The 14193-nt window shown below is 39.1% G+C and overlaps 1 protein-coding gene across 1 annotated transcript in view; it reads right to left on the bottom strand.

The window, feature by feature from the left end:
- The window catches only part of LOC126298159 (uncharacterized), a 133004-nt gene extending 119160 nt beyond the window's left edge, over nt 1-13844 (bottom strand). Inside the window, exon 1 of the mRNA XM_049989468.1 lies at nt 10894-13844. Coding sequence (XP_049845425.1) covers nt 10894-13122 — 2229 coding nt within the window. The 5' untranslated portion in view covers nt 13123-13844. The remainder of the gene's footprint in view (nt 1-10893) is intronic.
- Nucleotides 13845-14193: the final 349 nt, after the last annotated feature.

The raw sequence follows: 14193 nt of genomic DNA, 5'->3' as shown, positions 1-14193 counted from the left end.
GATGAACGAAGAGGCTTACTGGACTGTTTCCTCTTGAGAGAACTAGTTAACTAGTCCATTAAGCCAGGACGTGTTGGCTCTACTACTATTTGCATTGACTGGCATAACTTTCCGGTAACTCTTATCCCGCTTACAAGAAAACTATGTAGAACTCGCAACATAGACCGTCGTAGCAGGAGGTACCAGTAAGCACAATATTTTCACGCTGATTCGTCGAAAGCCGATTCAGCTTCCGCAGCGCTGCAGCAGCATTCTCACCGTACAAGTCACAAACATGTGTGTGTTAACAGCATTTCCCCACGTTAGCGATTCGTAAATTTTACGGACCAGACATCTTTAAGTCAGCGTATCTCAAAGGTAACAGGAACCGATATAGTTATGTATTCGCAGAAACAGAAAACTGCACAATCGTCCACAAATAAGTAGCATTACACAAGGCTCTTTACCCTTAAAACACTTTACTGGAGAACACAGTTCTCCTAGGGGGGAAAAAAAACTGACGTCACCAACTGAGGTCGGGCATACTGTCCTGTGGCACTACGAGCTGCAACATCCATAAAGATGAAGTAAGTAGTTAAATATGGTCGGAGATATATTTTACATTCCAGTAGATTATAAAACGCACCCGGTAGCAGGCGGATGTGGTATCACCGAACACGGTGAAGAGCATACCTATTCTGTTTCTGGTTGCCATGTGACAAAACTATTGTACGAGATAATAATCAATGTCTCTAAATAAACGTGTTCAGTGCAAGTAGAAGCTTTACTTAACTGACCACCACAGATTTTTACGTATTCAAAAATATTTTGCCGTTGACTTTGTAGGCTTCCCCCGCGAGATAGTTCTTGACAGTCTTTCAGGGTTTGTTGTCGGGTCCTAAAAATCAACTCTATTCGATATTTCGGCAATGCAAGTGCTCGCCATCATCAGGAGAACAGCGCCACCATGAGTCCCGCTGAGAGGCAGCAGCGTTCCCCTGATGGAGAATAGTTGGACCGTCGAAATATTGACTAGAGTTGATTTTAGGATCTGGCAGCAAATCCGCAGAGACTTTCATATTCAGCAGTTATTTTAAAACTGCCACGTAATAACAAAGTCCGCCTTCAGCAACTGTGGCAGGTTTCCTGGTTTCTACGAGTTGAAAAGATAACAGTTGCCAATACAACATGGTCAGGAGAAGCCGTGCAGCTTAAACTTATGCATGGCAAAAGGCAAAATTCGATAGCTTACAGAAAATGCCAAGAGAAAATGAGGATGCCTTACAGTAATTAACCACACTGGAAATTATCTCGATACTGTGAAAGTCCTCGGAGATGGGTTAACTTTCGAGTCCACCCTCAAAAGGTTACCAATTAACGGCTCTGTGGTGCATATTGTAACTTCTTTCCTACCAGAAGCGGCAGATGTTTGCCGTGAAACCTGTAGGTAGCGTACCAAAGCGTCAACGTTTAAGTGCAACATCTCCGAAAAAGAACGCATAGAACATAGCTCACGTGCCAAAGAACAAAATGACTGAAAAACATTCTCATCCCATAAGTGGAAAAGTGTGTACACCAAAATCGCAACTACTGTTTCGTTTAACGACACTGGGTAGCCGTATCACCCGTTTCTGCGAAACTATAAATGGAAAATTCTGGAAAATAGAATTTGGGAAGTTTAATAATTGATAAGGTGTGTGTGTTGATACATGATGGACAGGTTTATGGTTGATCACGTGGAACTGAAAACTTTCACAATTTCTTGGCTGACCGACTCTAAAATCCACGAAGGAGCTTGAAAATTGGGATCAGATGCCTTCTCTCTATGTGTGTGTTATGGGAAGACACATGCCTCTAATTGTACGCTCGACCTATCACAATCCGTCATAAAGAAATGTCGTGGTGAGAACGACACTTTTTGAGAGCCTTTGCGTTTCCAACTGTATTTTTCTTCGCAGTATGTGTTTAGGTAATAATAATAAGTTGTATGTGAAGCGTAATACTTCTCGATATTCCCACTGTAATAATTACGAGAAACTTTTAAACGAGCTGACCAAATACGTGTAACAGACCGTGCAGCTCATTAAGAATTCTTCCATTACTTCAGTCGTTACCTACTAATAGATGATCTTTATTAGTTCATTGTAAGTGCACGTATCCTTTCTTGTGGGATTACACTACTTGTAAGCACTCTTATTCTTTACTATAGGATTACAGTTGCATAGAATCCTTTCAATTAGTGTGAGTACACTCTTGGTGACAAATCACTGGAAACAGTAAATATCGTAAAATACCTAGGAGTAACAATCTTGAGCGACCTTAAGAGGACTGACCACATGAAACACATTATAGGAAAAGCGGATGCGGACTGAGATGCATTGGAAGAATCTTACGGAAATTAATTAATCCATAAAAAAATAAACATTTTCGACCGATTCTTGAATCTAGCTCATCGGTCTTGGGCCCACTCAAGGTTAGGTTGACAGAAACATAGAATATCTAACAAATAAAGGCGCTTTTCGTCACGGGATGTCGGCGTGAGCATTACGGAGATGAACTGCTCTAAAAAACACACACCGTGACAGACGCTACAAGCGGTGGTGTGTGCATCATGGAGAGGCTTACTGTTGAAATGCCGACAGATTATGTTCCGACAAGAGCCGCACAACGTATTTCTTCCTCACACATATGTTACGTAACATACCACAACGACAAAAACCGAGAAATTAGAGCTAATACGCAGGTCTACCGTCAATCATTCTTCTCACGCGCCATTCACGAATGGTACCGGGAAGGAGATTAAGGTAATAGTACCAGAAGTGCCCTCCGTCACACAATGTATGGTGGCTTCCGGAGTATTGATGTGGTTTTACAACATTCATGTCATCGTTTTATATGTCGCAAGGTATGCGAGCGACGTTATTGAATAGTGATTAAGAATCGATGTTTAGTGAACCAGACCAGGTAATTCAAATTATTTACTTCGCATATAACAATCTCGCCGACTAACTTCAAGGCTTTTACTTGTCTGCCATGCGCGTTTCGCTTTCGTTATACAGTACCATCGATGGCCTGGAGAGAAAAAATATTCCTGTACACTAGACATGCAACAACATAATTAAATCAAAGTGAATCTGTCATTCTGCAGCGAAATATGAGCTGTTCTGAAACATGCTTTCCGCGTTCTGCGACATTTAAGTTAACGATTCGACTTGTTGGAATTATTTATGTTTCTGGTCTTGCCTTCAGATCTGAAGAGATGGAACTGCTTTGTTCACAAAACTATGTGGTATTTCATTAATCAATTATAACATCTAATTTAATAAAATATTTTCTTATCGATGTATTTAGTTCAGAAGTTATTTAGGAAACTGAACATACACTACACTTATTACCGATTATTTACCATTCATTATAAACAATATTGTGTGCTAATGTGATGCCTTATGGCCTACTGCCCCAACGAACCACACACCATGCTGAGACGAGGTGGCTTAAAGTGTCTTAACAATACAAATAGCCATCCTGCAGGTGCGGCCGCAACGGAGGGATGTCTGTGTAGAGACCACACAAACGTGGTTCCTGAAGAGGGGCAGCAGCCTTTTCAGTAGTTGTATGGGTAACTGAATGACTCACCTGGCATTGTAACATAGCCAATGTGGATTTGCTGTGTCGGTACTACGAACAGTTTAATGCCAGGGAAAACCACAGCCCTTATTTTCGCCAGACAACACACAGCTCCACTGTATGTCTGGATAATGATGGCAGCCTCTTTGCTAAGATATTCTGAAGGTAAAATAGTTCCCAGTTCGCATCTCTGAGTTGGGACTACCCAGAAGGTCCTCAGGAAAAAACAAAACAGGCATTCTACAGGTAAGAGCATTGGATGTTAGATTCCTCAACTGTGGAGACAGGTTAGAGAATCTGAAACAGGAAATGACTAAGCTGAAGTCAGAATTAGTGCAGTGCGGCAGCAGGACAAACAGAACTTGTTGTCAGAGCAGTACGGGGTAATCTACACAAAATCTAATAGGAATAACTTCGGAGTAGGTGTAATAACAAGAAAGCAGGAATATAAGCAAGCTACTATGAACAAGACACAGAATCCACTAGACAAGGTAGCTAAGAGAAAGGAAAATTTGTGATTGGCAACAAATTCAGTAGTAGGTTAAGGAACAGAATGTAGAATGTAAAATGTAGAACATGTTCTGAGTGAAAGGAATGAAAGAGAAAACCTCCTAGTAGAATTTAGCATAAAGCATAATTTATCTAGGTAACACTCAGTTTAAGAATCCTGTAAGAAAGTTTTTTTCATGGAAAAAACCTGGTGACACTGGTGCAGATTGTTTATGTCATCGTTTGTGTGAGATTTCAAAATCACAATTTGAACTGTAAGCAATTTTCATAGGCAGATGGCAGCTTTGCCCATAATCTATAGGTTATCAACTGTAGATTAAAACTGAAGAAAATTTTCGCCAGACAACACACAGCTCCACTGTATGTCTGGATAATGATGGCAGCCTCTTTGCTAAGATATTCTGAAGGTAAAATAGTTCCCAGTTCGCATCTCTGAGTTGGGACTACCCAGAAGGTCCTCAGGAAAAAACAAAACAGGCATTCTACAGGTAAGAGCATTGGATGTTAGATTCCTCAACTGTGGAGACAGGTTAGAGAATCTGAAACAGGAAATGACTAAGCTGAAGTCAGAATTAGTGCAGTGCGGCAGCAGGACAAACAGAACTTGTTGTCAGAGCAGTACGGGGTAATCTACACAAAATCTAATAGGAATAACTTCGGAGTAGGTGTAATAACAAGAAAGCAGGAATATAAGCAAGCTACTATGAACAAGACACAGAATCCACTAGACAAGGTAGCTAAGAGAAAGGAAAATTTGTGATTGGCAACAAATTCAGTAGTAGGTTAAGGAACAGAATGTAGAATGTAAAATGTAGAACATGTTCTGAGTGAAAGGAATGAAAGAGAAAACCTCCTAGTAGAATTTAGCATAAAGCATAATTTATCTAGGTAACACTCAGTTTAAGAATCCTGTAAGAAAGTTTTTTTCATGGAAAAAACCTGGTGACACTGGTGCAGATTGTTTATGTCATCGTTTGTGTGAGATTTCAAAATCACAATTTGAACTGTAAGCAATTTTCATAGGCAGATGGCAGCTTTGCCCATAATCTATAGGTTATCAACTGTAGATTAAAACTGAAGAAAATTTTACAAAATGATACGACATTAAAAAGATGGGACCTGAATGAACTGAATCAGAAGTTGTTGAAAGTTTCAAAGGTGGCATTAGCAATGATTGAGTGAAACAGGGGTAAAGAATACAGCGAAAGATGAATGGGTACCTTTGAGAAATGAATAGTAAAGACAGGGTCAAATAGGTAGACACACAATGCTTCATATAAACCCCTGAATACCGCAGGAGATAAACAATTTAACTGACAAAAAGAGAAAATATAAAAATGAAGTAGATGAAAGGGAATACAAGCATCTCAAAAAATTTTAATTCCAGAAAAATACAAAACGGCTCAGCAGGAATTGCTAGAGGACAAATGCAAGGCTGTAGAAGTATGTGTAACTAGGGGAAAGATGGATACTGCCCTTAGAAAAATTTAAGAAAGCTTTCAGGAGAAGAGAAGCAGCTGTTTGAATATCTGAGCTCTAGTACTAAGCAAAGTATGGAAAGCTGAAAAGGCGGAAGGAACATATAGAGAGGCTATGCAAGGAAATGAACTAAAGGTAATATTACACAAAGGGAAGAAAAAGTAGACAAAGATGAGATGAGAGAGACTGCAAGAAGTGCTCGAAAGAGTACTGAAAGATTTAAGTCTACACAATGTCCCTGTACTAGACAAACATTCATCAGCATTTTTGATATTCTCAGGAGAACAAAACTATTCTACCTTGCATGTACAACATAGGCTAAATACCCTCAGACTTCAAGAAATATGTAATAATTCCAATTCCAAAGAAAGAAGGTACAGACAGGTGTCAATGTTACAAAATCATCAACTTAATAAGTACAGGCTACATAATGCTGACATGAACAAGCTGTAAAGGAAGCAAAAGAAAAATTCAGAAAGGGGACAAGTAGTTCAGGAAGAAATAAAAACTGAGGTTCACCGATGACACTGTAATTCTGTCAGACAGCAAAGTACTCCGAGGAGCAGCTGAACGGAATGGATGGTGTCTTGAAAGGAGTGCTTAAGATGAATATCAACAAAAACAACCAAGGATACTGGAATGTATTTGAATTAAGTCAGGCAATGCTGAGGGAAGTAGACGAGTTGTCATTCGGGCAGGAAAATAACTTATGGTCAAAGTAGAAAGGATTTTTGCAAACTAGCAAATGCAAAGAAAGCACTTCTGAGAAGAGGAATTTGTTAATACCTAGCATTAATTTAGAAGTGTTTTCTGAAGGTATTTGTCTCAAATGCAACCAAGTAGGGAAGTAAAAGGTGGACTATAAGCAGCTTAGACAAGAAGAGAAAAACTTTTCAGATATAGTGCTAAAGAAGAATGCAGAATTAATTGAATTGCAGGACCCAAACCTGATCACTCAAACAAGCATTTGAATCCACCTCTTTCCACATACAAATCCGGTGTCTTAACCAGAGTGCCATGTTATTACTCATGTACAGGGTGTCCCATTCATCCTGACCACCCTACATAACAGTTTGTCCAGATGCAAATTACAAAATGTTTCCAGCAAATGTTCTTTAGCTGTCAGTGGACATCAATCATCACGATTGCCTTCATTGTAGCTTTGTTTTTTACAAAGATATTAACAGAAGTATGATTCTTCTAAATGGCACCTCATTTTTTTTTATTCGGTAATTAATTTTCTCTCCTAAAGACCTATTCAAAAATGTATCACAGTGTACCATTCAGTGAAACACAACAATGACATTGCCACTCCCAGCGATTAGTGCAAGTACTCAGGGTAATGTGCTGATGTTAACAGAGGACAAATGTAAACACAAGCAGAATGCATACCCCATCATTCCGTCTACCAGTCAGTTAGTTGAAGAGTTGTATGAGTAGAATATACACCAATTAAGAGAAGGTAGAAATGCTACTAGAATGTAAGTTAGCAGAAAAGTAATTGCAATACTGTTTCAGTATGTACAGGTACATTTAGTACAGTACTTTAGTCCTTTTAAATACTGTTGTGTAGTACAGTAAAAGCTGTCCTTCCTACAAACTGCACCAACATAACATTTCTTTTATTGCTGTTGTTGAAGATAGGCAAAATGCTATGCAGGCGTCGGAACTGTACAGAGTGTGATATCCTGACAAGAGCCCACCTTCCCGACGGATGTTTTCTCGTCTTGTTGCGACGCTTCAGGAAATGGGAAGTTTCAACCCACGAGAACGCACTCGTCGTAGCACTCGCACCGACAAAGCTGCAGAAGTTAATGTTCTCGCTTCCGTTGCTATGAATCCACATGTGAGCACACGACAGCTTGAACACAAGATTGGCATTCCTAAGACCAGTGTACATCGTATTTTTACACGTCACTGGTTCCATCCTTACCATGTACGCCTACATCAATAATTGCATGGGAATGAATTTCAGAATCATGTACAGTTCTGTCAGTGGGCATAGGAGCAAATCCTCGCTGACCTGAAGTTCTCCTCCAATGTTCTATTTACCGATGAATGTTCCTTCTCAAAAAAAAGAACAGGTAAATACAAGGAACATCCATTATTCATCCAGCGAAAACCCACAATGGCTTAGACAGGTGGAACATCAGTGTCTATGGAGAGTTAACATCTGGTGTGGGATGCTTGGTACAATTATTGACCCTTATTTCACCAATGGTAGGCTAAACGGCACAGTGTACGCAAACTTCCTCAGATGAATTCTTTCTCCTCTTGTGGATGAAGTGCCACTAAGAACAAGAATCAACACAATGGATGTCCAGCACATAATGCCTTGCATGCACGTCGTGTTCTGAATTGAAGGTATCCTGCCAGATGGATTGGTTGAGGAGGAAAAGTTACTTGGCCTTCTAGGTCTCCTGATTTAAATCCTCTGGACTTTATGTGAAGGCATTAAAGATGCTGTCTATTGCAGTATTCGAACAACTCCAGAGGACATGCAGGAACATATCATGCTTGCTTGTAATTCTCTTCAACAGGCAACATTGTAAGCAGTAAATAATTCTTTCATTCAACAAGTGCATCAGTGTATCAGTGTCCAGGGTCACCACTTTGAGCACCTTTGAATGTTCTACTCCTCGGCAATGGTGCAGGAGAGTCAAAGTCAAGTTTGTGTAATGTTTTTACATGGTTTTCATTTGTTTTCTGACAACTTCAGCAAGTTGACGAGTTTCTGATCCCGGGCTCAAAGCCAATGTTGTGTTATGTAATTAATAATCTTGCGCTTCAGTGAATGGTACACTGTGATACATTTTTGAATAGGGCTTTATGAGAGGAAATGAATTACCGAATAAAAAATAAAGGGTGTCATTAAAAAAATCCATAAAACTGTTCATATCTTTGTAAAACAACAAAGCTACAACAAAGGCAATCATGCTGATTCATGTCCCCCTGGTGGCTAAACAACATTTGATTGAAACAGTTTGTTATTTGCATCTGGACAAACAGTTATTTATGGTGGTAAAGATAAATGGGACACCCTGTACTGATAATTTCATTTACTTGGCATGCAAACATGCGCAACATATTGTACACCCAATAATGGGTGTCAGTTTACATGGTATGCAGTGTCCCTTTGAGGACACAAGTGGAAATGAAAACTTAATACAATGAACCATCTGCTCGATATGATATTATATATAAACCTAACAAAATTTGTCCAATTTGCTGTTTGCAGGCTAACAGGGGAAACTCTGGATCAGGGCTGTCCATGTCTGCCGTAGTCTGGTGGAATAAGCTGCTCTATTGTGTCTTCAGCCAGCTGAATTCTGAACTCATCAAAACCAGATTTTTTCCCCGTCACTTTATTTAATAGGCTGTACGAATCAAAAATCCCAATATTCACGATGTAAAAGAAAATTTTCTTATATACTCCTTATGATAATCCTTGGAGTTCAAACACAGATGTAAAAACTGAATATTAATTTCTACATTACTTTAACTGGGTTAACTGAAGTAATTGAAGTCATGTTACCAACACACAACCACACTGACACCTGTCAACATAACCTAGACTATATATGCAAAAGAAATATTGTTTGTGTTGTGTTGTGCTCTTTTTCTCTTTGCAAAATTAACTCCAACCATCAAAAATCTCAAACAAGCTGGAGAAACAGCAAGAAAGAAGTATAGCAGCTACAAAAACAGCATTCTACACTCATGAAGAAAAAAAAAAAAAAAAAACTGAATTAAACCAAGTCAAATTGTATACACAGATACACACACACACACACACACACACACACACACACACACACACACACACACACACACACACTTTTTCCCAAGTAAACTTCCTAGTGACAGGCCAAAAGTCAAGGAAAAAAGTGATACATGGTATTACTATAGATGCAGCATTTACCTTCGGGCATTCTTTCTATGTTCTGGTGGTTGAAGTATTATTTACCAAGTTCCAACATCATGATTTAAAAACTTTCGTTTTCCTGCACACCTGTGCACAAAGTACAGTCGGGACACTTCAGCTAACAATGATAGTTGAATATTTGAACAGTTGGACTCCTAAACTACAAGTTTGTAACTGTCAAAGAAATTCTCTGTATAGCTTGTTCTGTTTTTGAGTAGATCATATCCTATAGGCTCTACCATTAATTTTTACACATGGAGTTGGGTACTCTCCGTTCACAATTCAACATCACACGCTAGGACACACAACCTACACAGATCACCACCAACAGTCTCAAGTGGTATAGTGCCATGTATAGTCGTTTGAAAACAATTGGAAGAAACAAAAGGTCAAATGGTAACAAAGATCTTAAGCTTGAGACACCACCTCTTACAGTCTATCCAATAAACTGTAGTAGATCTACCAGAAGTATTTACTGCTACATAATCATATTGAGTAGTCAAACACAGATATATGCTAAAAGGTATCTCTACCTTGTATTTACTCTGAAAATTGCCTTACAGTTGTGGAACTGTGCACACGAATTTGCAAGAGTTGGCCATGATAAATGAGTGCATTCTCTTGCACCTACCCAAATACCACTAATTGGCCTACTCGCTATTACTATTAATTCCTACCATGACAACCTGAAGGGCTGCTATAGCCTATGTTCATATTTTCACTGAACTAAAGAAACCTTTGAAGGGGGAGAGGCAGCAATAATAATAACAGCAACATATGTAAAGACACAATGAACTGGGCTTAAACCGAAATTTATCAACATATTCCATCTCAACTGATAGAGAGAGAATTTACATGAGGAGTAATTATTACTAATCTATCCCACGTGAAATTATCTTCAGAAGCACTCTTAACTCGCATATTAGTAACACTAACAAGAGGGCACACAATTTGGACCAAAAAGATGACATGCAGAGCTACTAAAGACAAACTGGTGTTATGATGGTTACTTGTAGTAACTTCTCCATTTGAGCAAAATGACAAATCCACACATACTTCAAAACGCTATGCCAACATATATCACATAAAACCTGATACGCATGTTCAAGTCTCTTTCTAACATTAACTGCCAAGGAGATATTCCTAATAAATTATTGTCTCTTTGAATACCCCAAAATGTTTGTCAATTTAAAGGCACAATAATCAAATCCAATATTTATAAAAATAAACAATACAATTACTTGTGCTTGTATACAACGAAACAACCTCAGGTTTCAAGATAATTTAGAATTCAATATAACATAAGCGCTACTAAAATGGATTAGAGCTTTTTTTACTATAGCTGAAACTGTTAAGAGAATGCTCCAACTTACCTTGGGCTTCACAGGTGTCTTCCTTAATATGATACCATCATTTGGAATGTAGTCTGGTATTGATGTCTTGCTATTCACAAAATTATAAGTGAGTTCATTACTGGCAGGTTTTTTGTCCCACAGCCCTGGTCCTTTAGTCTCTCTAAGAATTCTTGATGGAAAAATATCACTCGCACTGTTTTCAACTTGACTTTTTCCTGTGTCTGAAGAACGAGCAATTGCATCTGAAAGTTTGTTTATTGGAATAACACTTTGATCAGCAGACTTTTCACGATTTTTGAAGTTTTTCTCCTTCTCGCGATTATTATGAAAGGCATTTGATGTGGATTTACTTGTCACCATTGGTTTTATTATGCCAACCTGCTTTACTTGTACCTGTGGAGGATCTGTAGATTTCACACTAGGAGAAAGCTTTTGCATCGAACTAGGTTCTGGTTTTAATGGGACTTGTACAGGAGGTTTTGATTTTGGTATTACAGCCAGCTGAACTCCAGGAAGGTGTGACTTTGGCTTGTCTGCTACACTATTATTAACAAAATGGTACTTCTCTGACATGCCACATTTTCTAATATTTTCTAAAGCTACAGGAGAAATAGCTCTTGAGTGCCCATCTATGGCTTCGACTGCATTTCGACTGTCAGAAGAAGTGTCAACTTTGCCACCGCCACTCACCGAGTGAGATATATCTGATGATTCTAAATCAGAATCGTTCATTGAAAAAAGTTTATAAATTTCTGTAGTCGGTGATGGAGACTGTAACCTTACCAGGGGGGCAGTCAAATTACTTGGAGAGCGCGATGGACTAGGTGGTGGTGTACTCCCTCGTTTTTGTGGAAAGGGAGGTATTGCCTGCTCCACATTTCCTGGCGTTTTTCTAGGTGAGCTAGGTCTGGCTGGTGAAACCTGAGAAATTTTGTCAGGACTTGGTTTTGGGGACAGCACTGGCTTACTAACAGCTCCAACAAAACTGCCACTAGTGCCCACATTTGCTGAAGTTTTAGTAGTGTTACTGGAGAACGATTTAGTGCCAGTAGTTTCTGATTCTGGCCTTCTCTCAAAAATTTTAAGTGCTTGTTTAACAAGATCAGGAGGAAGACACTCTGTTTCTGAAGCAACACTTGGGCTTCGAACTTTTGGAGAAGTCGAGCCTTTTGGCACATGTTGCTTGTCTTCTGAAACACCAGAACTGGCGTCTGCCTTTGACTTATTCTCTACTATGACTATATCTTCTTTACAAAGTGATTTTACAAACTGTGCACTTTTCCTTGAATCAACTGTCGCCTGCTTTTTATTGACACGGTCAAATGAAGGCAAGTCACGGGCACCAGAACGACCTGATATTGTTCTGTTATCGTATCTTAACAAAGTTTCAACTGAACGTGCTCGTTTCATTGAATCATTCCCTCGAGTAATACCCCTGTATCTGTGATGCTGAGGCGCGGAATGTTTATTACTGGAATCGTTAGGAGTATCAGACTTTTTCGTATATCTATGCTGTGTTTTAGTTTGCTGCTTTTCTATGTCTCTGTCCTCATTATCAATCAGATTTTCCAGGCTGGCTGCTCGCCTCATATTGCTAAAAGAGGTCCTGGTGACTCTACTTTGGTTTTCGCGTAAAGTCATACTCATATATTTATCTTTAAGCCTATTGACTATCCCTGGTCCATACTGCAACTCTTCACTTGAGTCGGAGTCACTGTCTTCTACACAATTGTTTTCACTTAACACAACACTGTTACTCATTGTTTTGTTCGAAGCACGATTCTTGCTTAACTTTTCTTCGCCCATTCTGTCCCAAAACTTCACCGAGTTAACAGCAACGGTGCTGCTTCCCATGCCAACACCATTCATCAAATCATTGCCCGCGTCCGCATGAGGTTCAACCAACCGCATGTTACTGACAACTACTGACGATTCCGCAAATGCCAAGGATGAGATACCGCCGCGATCTGTGGGGAGAAAGTCCGCTTTGACTTCCTCCAGCGAACCTTTGCTTGCCGCAGGCGGAGTCGGAACACGACGCTGATATTTACCTGGTACGTCTTCGACAAGCGTTGCTTGGTCTGCTTGTTTCACAGCGGTAACAACACTAGGACAAGTCAACTTCACAGACGCATTGCCGGCGGGTAGAGTACGACTAAGCGCTCGCCTCCGTAAGATAAGCTCTCTCTTCCATTTTGGAATGCTTTGATCTAAGGAGCTGTTATCCTGCGGGTTTACAGCTGCCATTCTTAAGAACTTGCAACACGATCACTCTTGTGTACAGTTACGCACTCTCCTGCAGCGCCCTTAATGAGTAATTTTCTTAGCGAGCAAAGATAGACATTATACAACCAACCCGTGCAATGTTTCGAATGGAAGAGAACGAGACAACAGACGTGTTTACAGAATTTCCTAGGCATAAAAGAAATAAATGCATATTGTAGGAGCGTTACGGCACAAATTAATATTGTTTAAAATTTCGCTTGCACTAATTAAAAAATATTAATGCTCTGATATTAGTGTCACAATCTAAGTCACAAACAAAATCCAAGGAGAACCACCCATTACATACAGACTACAATACATGCCTGACATCTAGCGGTGCTTCTCAGCACTTTCGTTAAATAACAGTGCCAGAGATGTTACATACGTCGGATACGTTATCACGATTATTTTCCGCTTGCGAAATAGTAGTTGCACCAAATATGACGTATATATATTTACAACTGGATTTGTAATACAGTTCTTTCCGTTACTATACCATATTCAATGGCATCTAAATAGTAAACTGGCATATATACATCTAGCACAAAACACATCTTCCGTTTGCGAAATATAGTTGCACCAAATACGACATGTATGTTTAAACTTGACAGGTATCATAGCGAATATATGCTTCTCATTACTATAATGTACTTAATGGCAACGAAATAGCAAAAAGGCACACATACGACTAGCACAAAACACATATTTCGAAAAAGCAACATACAGAGTTTTAAGCTGGGTTTACACTAGCAACATATTATTTTCATATAAAATGTCATATACAGTCAAATGATTGGGACATACGTGACTTGTCAATTTAAATCTACTTCTGATTGTAAGTATATAGTATAATTGACAGCTGTTTCGTAATTTTATCTACCACAAAGTAATTTAATATAATTATGTTGAAAATAAAGTAAAATTAAGAATAAATAAGTTGTGAAGTCAGTTCTTTTACTAGACTCCTTTTTATTTTACACTTTTGGTGCACTTTAAGGCACCAATCATAAAGAAACTGTATTTACCACAGTAGCATCACAAATGCCTTTGAAT

The sequence above is a fragment of the Schistocerca gregaria genome, chromosome X (assembly GCF_023897955.1).
Source record: "Schistocerca gregaria isolate iqSchGreg1 chromosome X, iqSchGreg1.2, whole genome shotgun sequence".
NCBI lineage: Eukaryota > Metazoa > Arthropoda > Insecta > Orthoptera > Acrididae > Schistocerca > Schistocerca gregaria.
Note: the sequence above shows the minus strand (reverse complement) of the source record. Positions and strands in the feature narration are given on the sequence as shown.